Genomic DNA, 25,216 nt, shown 5'->3' with positions numbered 1-25,216 from the left:
TCAGGTATGTGGGAATACAACTATCATCCACAGCCAGAATTTATCCCACTCATGTCTTAATTCCACACTTCCTCTAAGGAGCACATGGGACACAATATCACACACACACACACACACTCCTTTCCTCTATCCTAACAGCTGCTATCTATATTGAGAGAGATCTAGTAGTATCTTTGAGACTAACAGGCTGTACAGACTGGCCATTAAGGCTGGCCTGGGTGTGTAGTCAGGGTGTGGCGTCCACACAACGCACACCTCAACTCCATACCCAAGCTGGCATGATGCCACATGCCAGAACACACAGAAGGTGGTGTCACAGTGCTCCTCTGGCGCTGCATCTAGATGATGCAGCGCCAAAGAAGCGCCTAAAAACCGCTGTGTCAACAGCTATGGTGCCCTTTCCGCTGCATAGAAAGGAGCCACTTTCTACAGCTCCTTTTTGCACCATGGAAAAGTGAGTTCGGGACCGCAGCGTGCGGTTGCTGCGACCCCCAACCTGGTGCTAAAAGGGTGGCCTTTACAACCCCTAACTGAAAGAAGTTGGCAGCATGAGCTTTCGTAGACTCCAGTCTACTTTCTCAGAGGCTGTAGCTGTTATTTATGAGGAGAGTGAGGCTTAGTGCCTGGCACAGGTTCACCCAATGAGGTTCATGTCCAAGTACTCATTTCGCCTTTCTTCTTAAGTTCTGGACAAACCATTGTGCTGTTGTTTGGTCTATCACAACACCATCGCATTTCCCTGCTATTAACCCCCCAGCAGGGGCTGAGATGAAAGATTCTTGTTTTTGGTGCAGTTGGGGAAAAGGTGAGAAGTGAAAGGGCAAACCCACTTCTTTCTCCTCCATATCATCATCACATTCAGAGCTCCCAATGGCCAGTTGAAAGTGAAAACCAAAGTCAGGAAGTAGAATAAAAAAAAAACACATCTCCAAACAGGGTGGTCAGAGCTCTTCCTTTTCCAAGACATGTCCCACAGTTCAACCTTTTGTCCAGGAGGAATTCCAAAACTTTCTCCATTTTGAGCATGACTAAAAAGCCTTAATTTATGTGTGTTTTTAACTGTTATTTTGTCACGTCTTACATTTCACCCTGTCTCCAAAAGAGTCAGTCACCATGTTACTTACTGCATCACAAGTCATTGGGCACTGAGGTCCTGTACTCAGAACTTCTCTGCTCACTGTTTTTGCTTCCTTGGTATATTAGCTGCAATTCATATTAGCAAAGGCAGTAAGAATCAATGATAAATACTAGCTGATTTTAAAACTGGAAGAACCATGACTTATAATGATGCTCGGCAAACCTGGGTAGCCTGCCATGGGGGTTCAGGGTCCGCTCTACTGCTGCGTATCCTGGCTTTTCAGTTCTCTAAGTGGTCATTCAGACGTGTCAACACTCAAATAAAGATGGAGTCGACAATGCAAATGTGTTCGAAACACATTCAAGGCATGCAAAGTTTTATCCAAGTTCTATTTGCATTGGTTATTCACACTACAGATAATGCAAATGTTTTTTAAAAAACTCAGGGAGAAAATCCTGATAGTAATTATCTCAGGTCAGGTCGGTTTTTTGGCGCACACACACACCACAACTTAATAAAATGCATTCAAAATGCATGTGAACAACAAAAGATTCAATGTGGGTTCATCCTGGATTGTTTTCATCATCTGCATTGACCCTTACATTCAGCACTATTTGGATAGCGAAGGAATGGCAGGTTCTGTCATGGTTCCTTTGTGGCCTCTAGTGGTAGGAAGTGAGATAGCATGGGTGCAAAATCCAACACTATACTGTGATGATATTCTGTCTGATCTTGGAAGCTAAGCAGGGTTAGCTGTGGTTAGTATTTGGATAGGAGACTGCCAATAAATACCAGGTGCTGTAGGTTATATTTCAGAGGAAGGCAATGGCAAACTACCTCTCAGTATTCCTTGCTTAAGAATAACCTATGAAACTCATGGGGTCACTATATAAATTGACAGGTGACTTGAAAATATATACGCCCACCCTTGTTGTTGTGTGCCTTTGTTTCTGACTTGACACCATGCCCTATGAGGAGCAACTTAGGCAGCTGGGCAAATTTAGCCTGGAGAAGAGAAGGATAAGAGGTTAATACGAAAGCCCTGTTTAAGTATTTGAAGGGATGTCATATTGAGGAGGGAGCAAACTTGTTTGCTGATGCTCCAGAGAATAGGATCCAGAACAATGGATGCAAGCCACAGGAAAAGAGATTCCACCTCAACATTAGGAGGAACTTCCTGACAGTAAGAGCTATTTGACAGTGAAGGACACTCCCTTGGAGAGTGGTGGAGTCTCCGAGGCTGGATGGACATCTGTCAGGGGTACTTTGATTGTGAGTTCCTGCATGGCAGAGAGTTAGACTGGATGGCCCTTGGGGTCTGTTCCAGCTCTATGATTCTATACAGTTTTCTTGACAAGTTTCTTCAGAACGGGTTTGCCATTGCCATCTTCTGAGGCTGAGAGAATGTGACTTGTCCAAGGTCACCCAGTGTTGTTTCACGGCTCAGCGGGATTTGAACCCTGGTATTCGGAGTCATAGTGCAACATTCAAACCACTATACCACACTGGCTGTTGTACACCCACCTTTATTGAACCAACCCGCCATATTATGAATCAAATTCTCTAAAAGCCTATCTATCTACATAATAATGAACCACATGGACCACACCACCACATTCATGCAACACTTTCTCGCTTTCCTCTGAGCATGAAGGTAACATTTTCTAGAGCCTGAAATTAGTTTTTAGAGAATTGATGCATTACCCATATTTTCTTACAATTTTAAAAGTTTTAAAAATTACTATTTTAGTTGTTTCCGATATCAATCTTATTAATATTTTGACTTGTTAGTTACACTTCACATTACTTTCATTCAGTACTGTGGGGTCATTTGGGAGGGGACTTTGACCATTTTGGCCATTTTAGTCATTTAAATTTACCTTCTAAAATTTAAAAGTTACTTGCCACTACTGTATTACTAAGTCTTAAGGCAATGGATTAATTTTATAATATAAATGAATACTCTTAGTCTTTTCCCCCAAGTTAACACCAGTGCTAATGTGTTTGCTTAACACTATTACCAGGCTCTGAATATGGAGTGGATTTCTCTTGTTCCTTTATAGTTCAGCATCCAAACCAGGTAACAACTGCAGGTGGGTTTTCTGTCTTTGGGTTTCCTTTGGTCCATACTTTAGTACTCTGATTGAGAGACTGTAACTAACTAGAGAAATTCTGCCTGCATAGAATTCAATTGCCTGGAATAATTTCTTTAAATAAGTTGTGTGCAAAATGGTGTTTAATAAGACAATATAGTTGGTCTAGGTCTAAGCGGTTTATAATCTATAAACCAGTTGGCCCCAACAAACTGGGTACTCATTTTACTGACCTACAAAGGGATGGAAAGCTGAGTCAACCTTGGAACCCTGGGATCGAACTCACAACCGATCAACTCTGGTCTTAACATCACGATTTTATGATTTTATCATCAATTATTTGTATTAATTTGCCCTGATTTATCATACTGGGTAATTTTAGTATAATCTTATTTTATTAATTTTATCTCTCCTCATTGTTGGTTAGATTGCATGCCATAGGCAGGCTTTTATCTGCTTTTGGATTGATTTGCTTTGTAAACTGCTGTGTAAAGCCTATGGCACTCTATAAAATAAAAGTAGCAACAACAACCTTGTGGCTGCAGTACAGGCATTTAACCACTGTGCCACCAGAACATACAATAGGTTTCAGGATCAAAGGCCAAAGACACTCTCAGGTTCTCCAACTTTCACCTTGTACCAGCTAAAGGGATGCTTGCAGGCCAGCTAAAGCTGCATTCTGTGGCTAGGTTTCTCTGGCAACAGAAGGCAGCCAAGAAGGGCAGTGAAGACATTTTGCTGGTTTGGGCAAAGGGCTCTCCTGCCCTATCCTCTCATTTCCATTCTAAGTGTCCACACATATTGAAGCCAGGTGTTCTGAAGAACCCCACACATACACAATAGTTGTTTTCCTATAAACTCTTTTTTTCTGCAGGTTATACAATTCTTGTGAGTCTTGGCAACGCAACTAGGAAACTGGAAGGAGATCTATACTGTAATGAAGAGAGTGTGGGCAAGTCACATTCTTTCAGTCTCAGAGGAGGGCAATGGCAAAAACCCTTCTGAAAAAAGGAAATCCCATGATAGGTTTGCTTTATGTATGTGTGCGTATGCGCCTTCAAGTCACCTGTTGACTTATGGTGACCCCATGCATTTCATAGTGTTTTCTTAGGCAAGGAATACTTAAGTACTGGTCTTGCCAGTTTCTTCCTCTGAAATTTAGCGTACAGCACCTGGCATTCATTAATAATAATAATAATAATATGTTTTATTTATAGACCGCTATTCCGCGATGATCATAGCGGTGTACAGTAAAATCGTTAATACAATAAAAATACAGTTAAAGGAGGGAGAAGTCTCATCCTTCAGGCAGTCCAAGATGTTGCTGGTCTGCCTGCTGGCTCCCTCTGAGGCCGAGATGACAGTTGAGGAGGGAGGGGCCTCTTCCTTCAGGCAGTCCCTGATGTTGCTGGGTCTGCCTGATGGCTCCCTCATTGCCAGTCTTCCATCCAAGTACTAACCTTAGGGTTGTCAAAATGACCCTTGAAGGCACACAACAAACAACTTCAAAGCACACAACAAGCAGAAGCAGAGTTGTATAAATTTCTCCTCTTGTAGCCTACTGCCATCTAGTGGACTGTGCCCTTTCTCACAACATCAACCACATTAGCTTGTTGTGGCTACTTTTTCCTCCAATTTTTAAAAACAAAAAGGCACGAAAGGGGCATAAGGGATCAATTTCTGCTGACCATTACATAATGTATACATAGTAGATATATAATTTAACAGGATTTGTTCCATTGCAAAATTCAAAGATTGCTCCACTCCAAGGTTAATAGGGATAATAACCCATTCCTCGCAAATCAGCTACAATTGGATATAATCAAATCATATGTTTGAAGAATGTATGAAAATGTTTGAAAAATGGCAGCAACAAAAATTCACCAAATCACTAAGCCCTTACTTAGTCCAGTATACGTGGAACAAAGGTTTTTGAGTAGGCTGCAGCTTAAGATCCTGAGATGCAGTATTTAAAAAAAGGAAAAGCAGCATTTGAGCACCTTTAAGACTAATCGGTTTATTTCATCACAGGCTTTTGTGGATTATAGCCCACTTTTTCAGATGCACAGACTGCAGCCTAAATAGACAGACTCACATACTCACTTGCACACATAGGGTTTGCTTTTCTAAATGTAATAGAAATGCAAACCATGGTAACATAGTGGCAGGATGGACAAGTACCGGTCTTAATAGTACTTAATAGAGGTCTTTAAGAGGACATAAATGATAAAAATGTGTTTGTTTTGATATTAGTATGATTTAATTATTTGTTAACTTTTGTAATTAATGTTTTAGTTGTATGCTTTTTAAATTATTGTAAGCCACCTTGAATTTCATTTAGGGAGAAAGGCAGGATATCCTCATTTGGGTATAAGAATGGCAAAGGCTTAGCCAGCGTAAGATACAGCAAATGGACATTTACTGTAGTCTTTAATTATCTGCCTCGTGTACTATTATTTCAATAATTGTATCTCAATTGTTTCTTGATGGCTTGTCCCTGAAAATAACTGAAGGTTTTGTTTTTTAACTTAACATGCCCAGACAAAACTCTTTTACAGCTATGTCCTAGGTTGCAACCCCAGCAATGTGATATCTGTAGCCAAGGAGTAGCTTTTTCATTTCCAGTTCCTGCCTCCTGATAGAACAACGTTTGTGTGCATGTCCTGGCAAGTCACCTGTCAACTTATGGCAACCCTGTGAATTTCAAAAAATTCCTTCTTTGGCAAGGAATACAGAAGTGCTTTTCTCAACACCATAGAACAGAATCAGCAGCTGCTCTCTGCTTGCAGTGTCGTCTTTCAAAGCATCTTTCACTAGCCTCTAGGTGTCAGACTTGTACTTTGCATTTGCATGCTTTCCGGGTGGTTACCCATGTGTACACTAGGGTTTGGAACAGTGAATGATTCAGAGATTCAGGCTAGTTGGTTACTCATGAAACTCTGAATGAGCAACATAACATACACAATACAGCAGTGGGGATGGGGATTGCTGTTAAAGCCTGCTAGCAGGCAAGGAATATTAGTCTAGACCCTTCTGGCTTTAGAACTGCAAGTATCTGCATCCTAGCTGACCTTGCAGATCTCTCCAGCACTGATTCCTAGATGAGCCATGTTGTGTGTGGGAAGCAGAACTGGGGGGCTCTTGCAGATGAAAGGTTATGTTTCCCACCCAATGGATGGCAAGTGTATATGCCTTTTAAAAACAAGTTAGCCCTATTCATCTCATTAGTTTCTAGAATCTTTTGTGATTATCAAAGACTCAGGAAGAGGACAGATAAATCATCAGTGCAATGGTGTATCCCCCCCCCCCATACACATCTAATAAAAACAAAAGCTGTGTCTTCTTTGCGAATTTCTCTTCTTGTTGTGGGAAAGAGAGCAATTAGAATTGGAGAGGGCCCCAACCCCAGGACTGAGAGGCAATGTCTAAAGCAGCTTCATCCAAAAGGTTTTCCCTCCACCAATTATCAGTTCAGTTCTTTCAGAATGATCCAGAGGTTCTAGAGCAATGGATATGTTTTATATGTTATATACGATATATGTTATATAGTCAAAATTCCACAGCTGCCCCGCTACTTCTCGGACACTGTGATGAAGACCTCCACTACTGCTTCCTCTTTCCATGGGACTGATTTTGTTACTACTTACTCTTTCCCTGTGACAATAAATTTTTTTAAAGTCTTCATCTGACAGTCAAGGAAGAATCTTTCTGTTTAGGACCCAATATATTACAAAGGACTTGATGTAGTGGATAGTCACAAGACTAAAATTATCCTGAAATCTTACCAGTACAGTACTAATAAATACCATTTTCACCATACACAGTACTGTATGAAGTACCAAAAAAGCAGGGAAAGAAGTTACCATTTTCCAGAGATTTCATGAATGTCACATTATGCAAGTTGTACAATGGTCCCCTGTTATCTGCTGGGGCTTGGTTCCTGAAGCCCCCATGGATACCAAAATCTTCAGATGCTCAAGTCTCATTAAATACAGTGGGGCAGTAAAAGGATGTCCCTTATAATATGTGGCAAAATCAAGGTTTGCTTCTTCAAATTTATATTAGTTTTGAATCTTTTCAAGCTGTGGATGGTTGAATCTATGTATAAGGAATCCGTGGATATGGAGGGCTGACTATAACAGTAAAGACAAAAAGTGTAGGCACAGGGTAATTAACAACACAGGAGAACAGCTAAAGGTAAAGGTATTCTCTGTTGACAAAGGTTGTCAAGTCGTGTCCGACAGCAGGAGGCGGTGCTCATCTCAAAGAACCAACGTTGTCAGAGACTACGCTGTGATCATGTGGTCAACATAACTGCACAGAACGCTGTTTACCTTCCCACCTAAGCGGTGCTTATTTATCTATTTGCATTTGTATGCTTCCAAACTGCTAGGTTGGCAGAGGTTGGGACCAGTGATGGAAGCTCACCCCTTTACGCAGCACCTGGGCCTTGAACTGCCAACCTGCCCATCAATCAACAGAGTCAGCATCTTAACCACTTGAGACACCGCGTCCCTAGGGGAACAGCTACATGGGCAAAATTAGGAGACATACATAAGAGTCAAAACCAGCCCTACAAAAGTTGTGTATAAGATTTCAGCATATTAAATAAGTTAAAATCAAATTATCAAGAGCAGCAGTAGCAAAGCAGGGTTGCACAATACATCAATCTTTCCACAGTAACTAGGTTCTAACTTGGCAAATTTTAGCAATGTACAAGGACCTGTTGTGTCGTTATGACTAACAGCTTTTTGCAAAGAAAACCCAAGTTTATTTTGTAGTAGCAATAGTTTCTTTTTTATTTTTAATATACTTTAGGAAACAATATACAAAGCTGAGCTTTCTCACCATTTTCAAACAGTGAGATACTCCAATTACACAAATTCAGCGTTTTGTGATGGCTAAGAACAGCAGTCAGCACCAGACTTGAACAGTTAGCTACAACACAAACATCCTTTGAAATGAAATGTCATAATAGCAAGACAGGTAAAACCAGGAGTTAACATATGACATATGTTTGGGAGGTGTCACTGATCCTTGTTGAATGTCATTAAATATTTTATACACAATTTTCTAATTACTTTTTTTAAAAACAAAACCTCCCTCGAGGATTTATTTTCAATACAAAAGTATTCAACAAGAATAGCTCTGATAAAGAATCCCCAAAGAGTTCAAATTCTAATATGTACTGACCAAAGGAAAATGAAAACCAGTGTTTCTTTGTTTTAAACATGTTTATTACAACAGATACAATTCACATCTGACTAGCTTTTTTCTTTTTCTTTCCCTCCCACAATCATGTCGACATGTTCATTGGGCTGTTTCCTTATAATCTGAGAAAGGGATGTACTTTCAGCACACATGCCCCGCAGTACTACCAGTCCATTCTTACAGGGTGCAAATGGAAATACATTTCAATAATTTATACAAACAAGTGGGTTATGCTCAATCACTGCAATTGTAAGCTACTGTACACAGGAATGAAAAGATTATAGAAAAGTGCCATAGCAACAGTGCCTTAAGAAAGGAGGAAATTAGAAGAATTAAAAAAAAAAACTGATAAGATCAGACCTAGGATTTTAAGGGGGAAATGAACACAGAAAATGAAAACACTGCTCTGTAAAACAGAAATGGAAAAGCACTGCTCTTGATTCGGTGCAAGTGTGGAAACAGTTGTTTCATGATATTTTGTACATTACCCAAACTGTTTCAAACTGTCGCAGCCTTGAGACATAGATCGCCTGGCGCTTGCATTGTATTTTAGGAAATGCAAGATTTCTGAATGATAAATTAACTAAAAAAAGAGAGCTAATTTTGCAGACAGGTTTACATGTAAAAGGCTAGGTATTTAGCCACCTCAGCATTGATTAGTTTTGGATGTCTAAGCTCTGATACACATGGCTTCCCATGGCTTCACTCTACAAAACATATTTACAACGTGAAGAATACATCTACAAGAAATCTACATTTCAAGGGTTTTACAAATCTTCCTTGTATCCTTCCCCTGAATGACACCCCTCCTGTCCCCTTTCCCATGTCATTTTCTTTTGCCCAACTCAACGGTCCAAAGTCTACTCATTGCAGCTCAAAATTGTTAAGACTGGGCAACCAGTTTTACAGTTCTTGTACTCAAAACTCATGTGCAATTATTCACAACTTTTCACACCATGAAGGAATTCTGATTCTTTAGTTTTTCAAGTTCTTTAATTTGTTGTCTCAAAAATAGTATCCTACAAAGGAAAAGAAAATAATTAGCTATTCTTAGATTAGCATTTTCATACCAAAATTAGTACTTTACCAAACAACATGAATATTTTTAGTTTATTATGAAGTTACATCAAGTTGATGTGTAATACTGTGAAACAGTTTTGTATGCTTTTTTTCTTTAAAAAAAGACAAAATTTCTGGGCCTAGAAATGGCTGACCTACCTTAATGGTACACATAATGGGCTAAATAATTGTTCAAGATCCAGGAGCACACAAGGGTACCTTCAGTAGTTCAATGGCTGTGGAGGGAGGTATTATGCCTGTTTAAGTCATTATCATCCTGTATGTAATGTTGTCACAGTTTTTAGCTCCTGACTGACACTTGGGAATGTAGCTCAGTAACTATTTATGTTTAGCAAAGTTATAAAACTAAAAACAACAACAAACAACAACAAACAAAAAAAAACAGATGAATGTTTTGGGATACTGGAATGTTGAATCTAGAATAAAGTCTCACCTTTGCTCACGCAAAGTTGCTTGAATTTCACATACTCGAACTAAAGATCTTAAGTTTTTTAATTCAGTACAAATTTCAGACATGTGTACACTCCCCATGTTATGAGCTTCTTCACGTAATCTTGATGCCTAAAACAGAGTTAAAAGTTAGATTCATTTTTGGAGCATTTGCAAACAACAGTATTACTGTATGTGATGGTGAAAGGATCTTATAACATTAACATGTGGGAAAACTCTAACAACTTGTTGCCTGCAAATTCACAGTCAAATTATATGGCAATAACATGGACTTATCCTACTTATTCAATATATTTGGGATACCTACTGAAAAAGTGAGATGTTTTCTATGGCCTATATAAAACTGAAGGCACAACTACTACAACAAAATTAAATAGAACTATGTTCATTATGATATTGGCCTCCCCCTCCCACCATCTAGGTAGACCCCTTAAGGAGTGTCTCTCTGTTTAGGCATACCGTAATTATAAAAATGATTACTTCTGAAGTGAATTATCTACTTTGGCCTTTCTAGGAGGAGAGGGTGAACATTTGGTGTCCCCCAAAACTGAAATTTTAATTAACTAAATATAATGTAAATAATGGTTTGTTGTTTTCGTGTGCCTTCAATTCATTTCTGACTTATGGCGACCCTAAGGCAAACCTATCATGGGCTCCTAATATATAAGAGAGCAATTTGGAGTGTTTCTTTAATAGTTCAGTAGCTATAGGCTGAGTGTCTTCTAAGAAAAATCAAAGTGCATCAAAACTTAAACCAAAGCCCTAATAATGTATGACTGACCAAGAAACCATAAAATGTGAAATAAAAGATAGAAGTACTGCCCTCCTATTATGAGTTTACACTGATTAAACTTACTGGTGTAGATTCTGGGGCTGTAAAAATGTGACTAAAACCAGAATGTAATGCCTAATGCCACCCTAGGGCATTGGAAATCATCTGAAGTTAAAGGAATAAATAAAACATTAAGTTGCCAAAATAGCATGTTTCATCAATGAAAAACAAGAAAAAGAAATAAACACAGATGCCTAAAAGAGACACAGATTTTCTACCTATGCTCTCCCTCCTATTTATTTATCCATGTTTCAGAAAAAAAGTATTCTAATATTAATAATCCACAGTTTGTGCAGTCTAGCCTAGAAAAAAATGGTTGAATCTTGATGCAAATAGGCACTCTCTCTCCCTCTTAACCTCAAACAAAAACCTCAAAGGGTTGCCAATATAAAATTCAGGAGCTCTAATGCAGCCCTGCAAATAGAGATTACAAAGGCACTCACTCAACCCCTGCTCCAGTTGCTTATTTCTCACTGTGGACAAAGAGGCTCTTGGCTTCAAAGAAAGTAGAAGCAATGACTGGTCCTGCTATCTGCTCCCTTCACACCCTCCCACCAAAGTGAGAGAAGAGCCCTAAGGACCTGGAAATACAGTATAGTGCTTTGTGGACTGTGCATATAGTACTCTTTCAATTTCTGCCTTACAAGGCTGGTAATTCTTTAATGTATGGGAAGAAAGGGACACAGAATTTCCCAGTCAGACAGTTCCGGCTACTCAGGGCAACTGATTCTAGCAATTCAGCAACTAGAAAATTATAAAGCCAATGTTATGTAATCCTTCTCTGAATTACTGGATTAGGATGGGAAAAATTCCTGGATAACAACTAAAGGCACATTTTAAAGCATCATATAATGAAAAATACTTTCTCCACCCTCTCCAGCTACTCAACTGCAACACTCATGCACTACAACAGTCAACTGATCCATCTCCAGCAATGGAAGTGCAAGATGCCTTAAACGTTACTTTTTAAAGGACCACTAGAATGTAAACATGACCTGAGAGAGGCAATCTGAAACAGGACACTAACATTGCCGAATGTGCACTCACCTGCTTTTCTGCATGATCTGCAGGCCATCCTTGGACATGCTTTATAAGATTTTCATTGAAATGTGCCGCTAATGTGGGTGTTAATGAACATGTAGGTCGTGCAGATGCATTCTGTGGTGCTGTCGTATTTGAAGCACTTGTACTGGAGGTATGATTTGGACCAGGAGATGGACTTCTCTGACTACTGCAAGAAAAATAAACAAACAAACAAACAAATAATAAAGAAGAAGCAGTGAAAAATAAATCCTATACAGAAAGTGCAGGATATAAATTACATCTAGCCTCTTCCCCAGCCTGGCTGCCTCCCAAGGGGAAAGGCAAGCAAGGAGAGGCTTGAGGAATGAATGCCTTCCCTTCCTCCTCTTCTGCAGCCTGGCTGTCCCCTTGGGAGACAGGTGGGCCAAGGAGAGGCTTGATATCGTACTGATCCCTGTATAAGTTGGGGTCAATTTTTGGGCACAATTTTTTCAACATATAGACTAGTAAAGGTTAATAATAATAATAATAATAATAATAATAATAATATACAGTAATAAAAAAACAGGCGTCGAAATATCGGCAATGTCTGTATGCGTAGAGTAAAGAATCCATACTGCTGTGGTATATCCTGTTTTAAGATGTATGGAAGCTATTCCCTTGCACAGAACATAGTTGGTAGTTCTTCTGATGTAAAAAGTGGGTAAGCTGTCAAAGACTAAGGCAAATTAAACATCACTTCAAACTCTGGGTACAGCTATATAAGTAGTACTCAAAAATAAATGAAGCCTTGTTATCACTTTAAAGACTAATAAACTTTATTTGTTGTTAAATTTTCATGCACTGTAACCTACTTCAACAGATGCTGCAATCCACAGACACCTATGCCAAATAAAAATTGTCTTGAAAATGAGTATTCCTCTCAAGAAATAACAAATGGTACAATTCTACCTTGTGTACCATTTGATGCAAAGATTGGACACATACTTAACAGAACAAAACTGAGAGCAGCTCAATCAACAAGCTTTCAAAATATCATGACAATTCACAATGCAAGTTAACAAAGAAACAAGTATGTAAGAACAAACAAAAGTAAATAACACTGAATCAGATGGGAAAACATTCATTGGTTTTGTTCAGATAGACAGTTAAAACCTGGTTTAATAAGCCAAGCAGTACTGCATGCACACATAGTCTCTTTCCATGAATTAACAATCCAGAAGCCTCGAATAGCTAACAGAATATCTAATTACAGTTGCCCCTCCGTTTTCGTGGACTTCAGATCCCCAACCCTTGATTACTCGCAAGAAGCAAACGGGTTAAAATGGGGTGCACGCCCAAGGCGCACAGCTGCACACAGGCACATGTCCCCATTCATCTGTGAGTTTGTTTTCACATGTGTGGGGGGGTTTGTCCCGGAAAAGATCCCCTGCGAAAACAGAGGGCTGACTGTACAGTGGTCACTTCACATTCTCTGGGGTTAGGGGTGAAAGACCAGTGAATGTGGAAAAACCACAAATTAAAAAAACCACTATTCTCTTTACCTAAAAGAACACCTCTCTAGGAATCTCCAGGTCCTCTTCTGCAGCACTACAGTCAACACCTGCCAGAGGTTGATCACAGAATCAGGCTGGAGGACCTACAAATGCCTAGACAAGTGCTTTCTCTAGGAACTTCTAGGTTCTCCAGCACAACTCTATGGTCAACTTCTGGCAGAGTTGTACTGGAGAGATTCCTAGAGAGGACATATTACGCAAATAATCAAACCCACAAAAGTCAAGACTGCAAATGTGGAGGATCAAATTGGAAAACTATGGTTAATGGCTGCTGAACAAGCCCTTTTTAAAATGTGAAGTCCAGGCATTTTTAAAATCTCATTTCCAAATCCATGGATGTGCAACAATTTGGCTCTACAGCTTCCATTTCTCTTGTGAATAAAAACTTCCACAAACTACACTCTTGTAACTGAACTAATATGCGCATCAGAATGGGGCAATCCTGATTCAGCAAATCTCTAAATTTTACAACGCTGTTCCTTGTTTTTAAAATGTACAAACTTTCATGTCTTGCCATAAAATGTGAAGATAAATATGATTTTGGTGCAGATTGTTTTAAAACTCAGCCAATTTTGCAGAAATTAGATAAAATCAGCATACAAATGAAGGCATATAAAACTGACATAAACTGAAAATAGTCTGAGCTGCCTACCTTGATTTAAATATATAAAAACCTACCCACAGCTGGAAAATGCCCCCCCTTCCAAAAAGCAAATCTTGATTTTGTCATTTTACATAATGGACATCATTTTACTATGCTATTGTATATAATGGAACTTGTGTGTTCACAGGGTTTTGGATCCAGGAGGGAATCCTGGAACCAAGCCCCCGTGGATATCAAGGACCCACTCTATCAAAAGTATTTTTTGCATATCCTTGCATTTAACCCAAATTCCAAAATTAAGCTACAATCAGAGCACCGTCAGCAGAGATACCCTCAGTAAGAGTCTCTTATGGCCATCTGTCGGGGATGCTTTGATTCAGATTTCCTGCATTGCAGGCGGTTGGACTGGATGGCCCTTGCGGTCTCTTCCAACTCTACGATTCTATGATTCTATGATTTTTCAATAAAATACAGACAGGGAATAATTGCAACTAAGAGAAAAGGGTCTATTTGTATTATTCATTCATTGGTATATTGTGGCAAGAAGAAATTGTGTGGAAAAGGGTTCAGTATCTACTCTCTGTCCTCCAAGTTCTCTTAGTTTTTACGCTGTACACACAAACCACCAACACATAACATACTGTTCAGCCAAAGGGAAGTGATTGCTTCCACTGAGGATAATGGATGAAAACAATACAGTATAAGAAACTACCTACTGTAGACAAGAGTTTTTTTAAGAGGAGGTAAGGGCTTGGATTTGAGGGTACAATACATAAAGCTTGTGCAAACTAGGACTTACTAAACCAGGTATTATTAAGCCACTAATTATCATAACTCAATCACAGTAATAAACAAAGAGCCAGCACTGTAGTTTGAGCATTGGACTACAACTCTGGAAGCAAGGGTTCAAATCCTCGCTCAGTCATTGAAACCCACTGGGCAAGTCCAACTCTCTCAGACTCAGAGAAAGGCAAAGGACAGCCCCTCTGAACAACTCTTGTCAAGAAACCCCTGTGATAGACCTTGGAGTTGCGACAGGTCAGGAATGACTCTAAGGCACACAGCAAGAAAGAAAGTGGACAAAAACAGCAGGAAGGAGCAAACAACAGCAGATTTTAGAACACACCGAATTCACATGACTACTGTAGTGGTCAATTCCAGAACTGACACACGTTTTGCTTGATGCTGTAGCAGTGCAGGGTAACCTTTATAATAATATGTACTTCCCCCTTCCTTTGTAATCATCCTCGTAAAATTCACTACAAAATTAAGGCCTGTTACAGACTGCCAAAATAAAGCTGCTTCGGGTCTCTTTGGAGGTATGCTATTTAAATGATGCATGGGTCCTAAGAGTCCAGAGGTCGCGCCAAAGCCACACTCCATTCCTAAGCACTGGAGTGCAGCTTTGGTGCAGCTTCCGGATTCTTAGGATGCATGCATCATTTAAACAGCATACCTCCAAAGAGACCCAAAGCAGCTTTATTTTGGCAGTCTGGAACAGGCCTCAGAAACAAAAAACCTTCCATGTTTGGATGTGGCAACAACTGTATATACTTGAGCATAAGTCAATCTCATGAGTAAATCAAGGCCAGATTTTGGGCTCAAAACTAAGGAATTGGCTATGACCCATAGATAAGTCAAGTTTAAAACTTAGGGGCATGAAACAAGAGGATGTAAAGGAAATTTTTAACACTGGGATAAGAAATGCACTGTATAAGTTGCTTCTTTAACATCCTGAGCGATTGCCCCATGGTGGGCTGTGAGGGAGGGACCTGAGGGAACGAAACATCCAAAAGCAAATCAGAAAACACCTTCTGGCTTGACATGTGTAAAGGGAAGCTCTAGGGCCTTTTCAGCAGTCTTGGCTTCCTCCCTTCCTCCCGCCCCCCTTCCCATCTGAACAGGCTGCCCTTGACTCCTATTCCAGCAATGACCCATGGATAAGTCAGCCCAAGTTTTTAAGATCATCATATATACTTGACTATAAGTTGACCTCATCTGTAAGTTGAGGTCAGCTTTTGGGCCCAAAATTATGGATATTGGTATGATCTGTGAATAAGTCAAGAGTCAGACTTCAGGAGGCAGCCTGGCGCCCTTCTCAGCGTCTCTACAGCTGGGCTTTCCCTGTGGAGGCAGCTTGGCTGGGAAGAGGCTCAAGGAGAATGAAGGCTCGCCCTTCTTCCTATCATATTGACCCATGTATAAGTTGACTGTTTCTGGGGTTAATTTTTGCCCTACATTTTTTGACGTATACACAAGTATATACTGTAACTTTTAGACTAAAATTTCTCAATTTACAGTCAAGTATATGCTGTAATAACAACATATATTCCTAACTATGCACTGCGAAACTGCACGTTAAAGAAACAGTGTTCTATGCTGAACAATTTGCACAAAAACATGAAGTATTAAGATTTATTGAAAAATACTTAAAATACTCTTCTTTATTTATCATTTGCATACAAAATGTACCTTTTTAAATACACGCACATATATATACACTCACACCCACAATACAAAGACAACACCTTCTTGGAATTACATTTTAATAAGGCTTTACATCACAGGTGATGAAATGGCAACAGCGATGCATATGGAGGAGACAGCCATAGGTACTACAGCAGAAGTGGACTTAGAAGCTCTCTCTGAAGATGCCATAATAATCAATGTGGAGGGGCAACTAAGTGGCACCTGCAATCTTGGGGCCTGTTCATACAAGGAGGCTTTCAAAAGCAACTCTATTCACTCTTGCTTGAGGCATACATATTGTACAATGGGCACAAGAGGCAACCACATGAGCTTCATCAAGGTAGGGGAGACACTTCAAGTGTCCATACTATTCTGGGATCTCAGCACTACAGGATATGCACTTTTTAAAATATGCCAGCAAGAGACAATAGCCCTGAGAGTGACTGTGGCCTTGAACACCAATTTAACAACCACCACCATACTAACAGATAATATCCGCAGGACAAATGGGATGAAGAAGACCTGACGAGAAATAGATTGAAGAATCTGGTTCCTATCGATGCTTAAAAGGTGGACAAAAAGGAACTGGCAATTTCAGTGGGAAAGTCCCAATATAGGGCTGCTGGAGGTGGGCAGGGCTACCAGCAAAAAGCTCAGGTAATTCTGTAGAAGCTTCCAAATGATGCACTGAGTAGGTGTAAAACAACACATTTGTGTGAGTCACAGAGTACGAAGAAGAACAAATAATTCTAAGGACAGTACAGTGTCTTAGTTTTGACTAGCCAGGCTAAGAAGAATTTCGATTTCAATTTTAGCATCATCTTTGTTTCACTTGAATGTTAATTTTCATGCCAACAACTAGCATATATACTCATGTATAAGTCAACCGCATGTATAAGTCGAGGGCAGTTTTTGGATGGACTTTGATATGACCCGTGGATAAGTTGAGAGGCAAACGCTGGAGGATGTTACAAAAGATCTAAAGAGGGGGGGGGGGGGAATCAAAGCACCACTTCCCTCCCTATATCGCCTTCTCTGGACCTCTCCCAAGCATCAGTCTCAGCATGGAAAAGGGGAAACATACCTCAGCACGCACGCACACACGCACACTTCCCCTTACCAGGAGCATCTCCAAGGCTCATGGCTTGCGAAAAGGAGGACAGACTTTTCTCTCTCTCTGCCTTTCACCCCCAGGACTCCAAGGTTCAGAGCTTGCAAAAATAGAGGACAGAACTTTCTCTCTCTCTGCTTTTCACCCCCAGGACTCCAAGGTTCAGGGCTTGCAAAAATAGAGGATAGACCTTTCTCTCTCTCTGCTTTTCTCCCCCAGGACTTCCAGGCAAAATGGGGTACAAGCCAGGGCATACTTTCTGTGTGTTCCTTTCCTCAGCAGCACTTTGTTAGCTGAGAGGGAAATAGACGCACACACAGAGGGAGAGAGGAGGAGTGTGTGCCGAGGCTTCAAACAGGAATCCATTACAAGGCTACAGAGAAAGGTGGGCACTTTTTCTTTCAAGAAATTTATTAGCATTAACTCATTGCCCCGTACATAAGTCTACCCATGATTTTGGGGCATAAATGTTTCAACTTATAGTCGAGTATATACGGTACTTCTAAAAAGTTGTAAGAAATAACATGTAATGTTTGACAAAATGCTGATCAATATTTAAGATCAATGGTACCTGAAGAATAATCCAGAACCATGCCAACCCAAATCATATGTCAAGCTTGACGAACAGGTCTTAACAAAAATACAGATATCCTTCCATTCAAAATTTAGAATGATTTCACAATCAAGGAAGCTGCTCTTAAATTTCATCTTAAACAGCATCAGGCATATTTCTGAAACAGCATTTGTAAAACCGCACATTCAATCTGATCATTGCAAATGTTAACATACAGCTTTCAGAACAATGTAAGGAATTTTACAAAGTGTGTCACAATACCATGTCTTAATTGTACATAATGATTCAGCTTTATGTTTACCAGCACTTTTGAGGCATTTTAGGCTCAATAGGTTGCACTGAATTCATAAACCATATACATCCTCAAGTATTGAGGGCGATTCCATGGTCAGAAATACTAAAAGATAAAGGAGTTCAGGACGGATGGGACTTTCTCAAAAGGGAGATCCTGAAGGCACAATTTCAAACAGTTCCAGTGAGAAAGAAAAACGGGAGGTGTCTCAAGAAACCAGGATGGATGACTAAGGAACTTTCAACCGAGCTAAGTTTGAAACGGAACATGTATAAGAAATGGAAAAAGGGGAAATCACGAAAAAGGAATTCAAAGAAATAGCAGGCATGTGTAGGGGTAAAGTCAGAAAAGCTAAAGCGCAGAATGAACTCAGGCTTGCTAGAGAGGTTAAGAACAATAAAAAGGGCTTTTTTGGATATGTCCGCAGCAAGAGGAAGAAGAAGGAAACGGTAGTGCCACTGCGTGGAGAAGATGGCAAAGTAGAGGAACACCTTGTTAATCTAAATGAATTTAAGTCTCCGGGACCAGATGAACTCCATCCAAGGGTATTAAAGGAACTGGCAAAAGTAATATCGGAGCCATTGGCAATCATATTTGAGAACTCCTGGAGAACAGGAGAGATCCCAGCAGACTGGCGAAGGGCAAACGTTGTCCCCATCTTCAAAAAGGGGAAAAAAGAGGATCCCAACAATTATCGTCCAGTTAGTCTGACATCAGTTCTAGGAAAGATTCTGGAGCAGATCATTAAACAGAGAGTCTGTGAACATCTAGAAGGCAATGCCATAATCACAAAAAGTCAACATGGGTTTCAGAGAAACAAGTCATGCCAGACAAATCTAATCTCTTTCTTTGATAAAATTACCAGCTGGTAGATGAAGGGAATGCTGTGGATATAGTATATCTTGATTTCAGTAAGGCCTTTGACAAGGTTTCCCATGACATTCTTGCAAACAAGCTTGTAAAATGTGGGCTAGACAAAGGAACTGTTAAATGGATCTGTAATTGGTTGACCGGCCGAACCCAAAGGGTGCTCAACAATGGCTCCTTTTCATCCTGGAGAGAAGTGACCAGTGGAGTCCCACAGGGCTCTGTCCTGGGCCCAGTGTTATTCAACATCTTTATCAATGACCTGGATGACAGAATTGGGAGCATACTTATGAAATTTGCAGATGACACCAAATTAGGGGGAATAGCTAATACCCCAGAGGACAGGATCAACATTCAAAATGACCTGAATAGACTAGAAAGCTGGGCCAAGGCTAACAAAATGAAATTCAACACAGAGAAATGTAAGGTATTGCACTTGGGGCGGAAAAACAAAATGCACAGATATAGGATGGGTGACACCTGGCTGAATGAAACTACGTGTGAAAGGGATCTAGGAGTCCAAGTGGACCACAAGTTGAACATGAGTGAACAGTGTGATGCGGCAGCTAAAAAGGCCAATGCTATTTTAGGCTGCATCAATAGAAGTATATTGTCTAGATCAAGAGAAGTAATAGTGCCACTGTATTCTGCTTTGGTCAGGCCCCACCTAGAATATTGTGTCCAGTTCTGGGCGCCACAATTCAGAAAGGACATTGAGAAACTGGAGCGTGTCCAAAGGAGGGCGACAAAAATGGTGAAGGGTCTGGAAACCATGCCCTATGAGGAACGACTTAGGGAGCTGGGGATGTTTAGCCTGGAGAAAAGAAGGTTAAGAGGTGATATGATAGCCCTGTTTAAATATTTGAAAGGATGTCATATTGAGGAGGGAGCAAGCTTGTTCTCTGCTGCTCCAGAGAACAGGACCCGGAACAATGGATGCAAGCTACAGGAAAAGAGATTCCACCTGAACATTAGGAGGAACTTCCTGACAGTAAGGGCTGTTCGACAGTGGAATGCACTTCCTCGGAAGGTGATAGAGTCTCCTTCCTTGGAGGTCTTTAAACAGAGGCTGGATGGCCATCTGTCAGGGATGCTTTGATTTGGATTTCCTGCATGGCAGGGGGGTTGGACTGGATGGCCCTAGTGGTCTCTTCCAACTCTACGATTCTATGATTCTATGATTCTAAGTAGAGGGCTGAAGGACAGAGGGAAGAAAGGAAAAATCCCACTCTGACCCTAGATCAAATCATGAGACTGCAATGCACTTGCCACTTTGAAAGGAAAAATCCTAGGTTAGATCTATTTGTAGATGAAAGAGCATGCAATTCAAATTGAGTCACTAAAAAAAATCAACATTTGCTAACAGTGTACAGTACAATCAAAACTCAAAAGCAATTTAACACTTACCCAGAACGCTGAAGACTTCGAGGAGAAGCAGGTTCATGACCTTGCTGTTTGTCAGCAATCACTGGCTGCTGAGATGCTGACTGTGAAACTGGTCCTTGCTTAACACCTGAAGTAGTAACCTAAAATTTCAAAATTTGAATAGATTATTGTATTACTCAAGATAAACTAACGTCCTTATCAATTAGGATCAAAACTGGGATATTTCTTGTACCTCTCACATATGATACCAGAAAAAGAAGAAAGTAATAATACAGGAATCCAAAGCATGTATGCAGCACTTTGACTATAATTAACATGTTGTACAAACGTTAACCCAGCACACATTCCATCACTAATTTCTATAAATAAAAGAAATGCTTCCAACAATGCTGTAAAGCAGGTCAGTGCTACCAGGCTGAAAAGAGGCCAGATTACCCACTGAGTTCACGACTAAAATCTGAATGAAGACTACTGGCTCACACAATCACACAACCAGCCTTTCATAGTGATGGTGGTAAGATTTTGTAGTGGAACCATGACCATCTCCTATCTTATTTCCCTCCAGAAGTCAAAGTTAAAAATCCTCCTGGTGACTCTAATAAAAGGAAAATTACTATGTCAGAACCAGAATTGGCAGTTCGGGACCCTTTATTTGAAGTGGCAGAATTACAGATTTTATAATCATGCATATTATTCAAACGCATCCAAAATGCCCTATTTTGGCCCCTCTGCCTGTCAGGGATTTACAGGCATGTAGCCATTTGTAGGTGTACTAGGGGAGAGGAACTTGGGTGGTGCACTGTGGAGCCCCGTAGTAGATCTCTCTCCCTTGAGAACAGCATTTATACCACTTTATACACCCCTTCAGGTGAGCAAATACCAGCTGTAGGATTACATCTTACCCATTTTTACATAATCAAACTAATCTCAGTAAAAAAAAACACCAAAAATTAAAGCCACTGCTTTTCCCCCATAAATTACTAAAATCCTGTTAAAGCCTTTGCTGATTTCTCGACAAGGAGTGGCCAGAACAATGGACACGATCCCCTCCCATTAAGTAGAGCCAAGTGTGCTCCCTCGTTTACTAAGGAGCTGGTGGTGAAATAAATGGGTCAGAGACTAGAATACCAATGGTGGAAAACTCAAGAGTGAGTCCAACCAAACACTGGCTAGAGCCCACTGGAAAACCTAAGCCATGGTGATGAGGGCAGCAAAGAAAGCCTTTTAAGATACAATTGCATCTGCAGTGTCACCTGGCAGAGCTGTCTTGAGTGGTCAGGCATCTTTCATGCTCAGCCCAACAAGAGCAGCAGACAGACCACCTAGAAGCTCAACGTGAAGAATCTGCATGACACTTTGCAGATAAAATAACTCGATTTGACTACAACTTGGATGCTGTGATCAATACAGATCCAGTTGGATTTAATCTTGCCTCTTACTTATCCTGTGTTATTGGATATATTTCAATTTCTACAGCCTAGGAATATGGGCAGGATCCTTGGAGAGGTGAGAAAGACTGTACTTCCCTAGATGAACCTGCCGCCCAAGTTTTAAGATCTTCGGGGGAAGGCTTCCTCTTGGTTCATCATCATCAGGAACATGTTGGGGAATGTCCTCCAAGGAGGCATAAGTTGAGAATGCACCCGAGGTGGGGGCTGACCTGCTAGCTAGTCACATTTTGAGGTTTAAAGAGGTCAAAGTATTCATAGGCTAAGAAGATACAAGCCTTGAACCACTGAGTTAGAGTAGATGAGGTAACTTTCTTGCCCAAGGAAGTAGGCAAAAAAGAGACAATGATTCAATTTTCCTAAAGGACCTAGTACATCTGATGTTCAGCTTCAGGGCCATCCTAACATCCAGGCTGTGCCATTGCCTTTCTAGAGGGAAAACTGGGTGAGGCCAGAAGGAGGGTAACTCTACCGGCTGCATATGGTGAAAAGGTGCAATTTACCTTAACTATCAAGCCAGAGAGACTGAATAAGAATCAAATTTACAGTAGGAGGGGTCCATTGAAAAGGCTGCCAATTCTGAGACCCTTCTTGCTGATATGACTGCTACAAGGAAAACCATCTTGATGGACAGGACTGGAAGTGGAGCAGTCTTTAAGGGTTCTAACGACAATCTGGAAAGGGTTTCTAACAACTTTTAGAGATCCCAAGATGATTGAAGGGCTAAGGAACAAAGCTCCTCTTAAAAGCCTCTTTACATGTGGGTCATCAGAGGAAGGATGGTTCTGGTTGGTTGATAAAGTGTAGGCTATGGCTGCAATTTGCCATCGTAAGGTGCTGGGATTGAGTCCTAGGTTAAGATCCACTTGTAAGAAGTCTAGGACCTCCTTCACTCCTGCAATGCAAAGAGAAATTGAATTCCTCCAAGTCCATCTGAGAAAAGCTTTCCAAGTGGACTCATATATCCTGACAGAAGAACTATGCCTGGAAGCTAGACACTTCTCTGTACCCAGGAAAGGATTTGGTGATATTCAGTGTAAAGGGAAGGGGAACAACCACCATCCTGTCTTGACAGGTAAGATTTTGCTATCTTCTCCATGTGTACAAGTACATGCCACCCTTTGAAGTCTTGCTGAAAGTGAAAGAAAGCCAACCTGATGACATGAAACTCTAGCCAACTGATTTTACTGTTTTCTCTTTTATATGCTGTTACCCACCTTGATCCAACACAGGGAGAGGCGGGTTATAAATAATAATAATAATAATAATAATAATAATTATTATTATTATTATTATTATTATTATTATGCTGTGTGTCTCATCTGCTTGAGTTCAAACCCCTGAGCTGAGAGGCCTTTGAAATGAGCCCCTAACTCAGGAGGCTGGTATTTGTCTTGGAGGGGGACTCCAAGGGAGAGGCTGAGAGTGTCTGTCTACCTGAGGAAGAGCCCCCAAACCTCCACAGTTAGATAAACTTTAATGTGATGAAGTGCTGCTATGAATATCTAAAAGGGTCAGAGGAGCCACTGCAGTGGTGTGAGTTAAAGATCATCAAAAGACCATCAGGCCTAGAAAATGTGTCAGTGCCATAAAGTCTTCTGACATCTTTTTCAAAAAAGGACAACTTCCTTTATGATCTTTTCTATTCTCTCTGGAGAGGAAGCAATGCACCCTTTTCCTCTGTCTATGAGGGCACCTAAACAGACTAGCCTCTGGACTGGAACAAGATTACGCTTTTGTTCATCGAACACAAAGGTGTGGTTCTGGAGCACTGTCAGTGTAACTGTCAAGACTTGTTGAGCCCCTGAAAGTGTGTGAGATTTTAGGAGGGTATCAATTAGGTATGGGAAGATACAGGTGCCCTGAAATCTGAGGTGAGCCACAAGGGGAATCATCACCTTGGTGAATACCCGAGATCCCCAAGACAAGGCTTTGAATTACAAATGGGCACTGAGGTACATGTGCAGTGATGAATGTCCATGAATATGCAAATAAACAAGATATCTAGCTGCATTCAAGACTACAAGGATCTTCTCTGTCTCTCTTTTTCTCAGCTTGGGAACAAACTAAGCAGCTTGGGATCTAAGATGAATTACTTCCAAATCAACACATGATCTCTTGTAAAGTCTAATATTTACATTTGACCCATGGATAAGTCGACCTAGGATTTTTTGGGTCAATTTTTTTACTAAAATTTCTAGACTTATACATGAGTATATACAGTATGTTAACATTCAATAGAAATATAGTGTTGTGACTATCATCAAAACGAATTAAAAACTTACCTTTGGCTGTGATGATACAGGGGGTGTATTTATCAAAGGTTTCAGAGGAACTGTGTTAGTCTGAGGCGTGCTTATCCTTGGAGATACATATGACCTTGGTGATGAAGCATCCGATGTTAAAGACATTGGGGACTGATTAGATGGCTGAGCTGTGAATAAAACCATTATAGATTTTTAATGAATCTACCTAAATCTACATAAAACACTTTTATGAAAGGAAGTCTGAAAGGAATGAAGAGACAGCATACATAGCATCAGCAAAATAGAAAAAAATATTTTACAGTACCAATATTGTCTGTGAAAGCTGAGGGATAAAAACTTTAACTGCCATGGAGTGTCTTTAACTAACCATAGGGGTTAGTCTAAATAACATCTACTCAGCTGCAATGATTAAAATGTTTCACTTGGCACAATGTAAATCTGACCCTGTATACAAGATAACTATCTGTATGAGTAGAATCCGTATAAGCAGATATATACTTGGGTCTCACAGTGACTGACAGTAATATCAAAATGGTATTGCTAAATAATAATAATAATAATAATAATATGTTTTATTTATATACCGCTATTCCAAAGAACATAGCGGTGAACAGCAAATAAGCTAATTAGCAAGTAAGCTAATTTGCCCCCAACAGTCTGGGTACTCATTTTAGCGACCTCAGAAGGATGCAAGCCTGAGTCGAGCTTTTACATGAGTAAAATTGAGGTTTAGCACTAACAAACAGTCCGAGATATATTAAAAAACCTGAACAGTCAAGTTGCACATGCAACAGAACAGGTGGTTTGAGTCCTCTCTTCAACAAGGAATAAAACAACAGACAGAAGTGAATATAGGTCTCCAGGTGGATACGATA

General features: G+C 40.3%; 1 protein-coding gene across 1 annotated transcript in view; it reads right to left on the bottom strand.

Moving 5' to 3' along the window:
• Positions 1–8,386: 8,386 nt before the first annotated feature.
• The window catches only part of LOC149309999 (WW domain-containing adapter protein with coiled-coil), a 59,093-nt gene continuing 42,263 nt past the window's right edge, over positions 8,387–25,216 (bottom strand). The window contains exons 10-14 of the mRNA XM_089533442.1: positions 24,360–24,508; positions 20,648–20,766; positions 11,792–11,975; positions 9,896–10,023; positions 8,387–9,401 (exon numbers count right to left, since the gene is read on the bottom strand). Of these exons, the coding sequence (XP_089389568.1) occupies positions 9,332–9,401; positions 9,896–10,023; positions 11,792–11,975; positions 20,648–20,766; positions 24,360–24,508 (650 nt within the window). The 3' untranslated portion in view covers positions 8,387–9,331. The remainder of the gene's footprint in view (positions 9,402–9,895; positions 10,024–11,791; positions 11,976–20,647; positions 20,767–24,359; positions 24,509–25,216) is intronic.

The sequence above is a fragment of the Sceloporus occidentalis genome, unplaced genomic scaffold (assembly GCF_023333645.1).
Source record: "Sceloporus occidentalis isolate IW3139 unplaced genomic scaffold, rSceOcc1.0.p SCAF_7, whole genome shotgun sequence".
Classification (NCBI taxonomy): Eukaryota; Metazoa; Chordata; class Lepidosauria; order Squamata; family Phrynosomatidae; genus Sceloporus; species Sceloporus occidentalis.
This window is presented reverse-complemented; position numbering and strand designations above follow the sequence as displayed.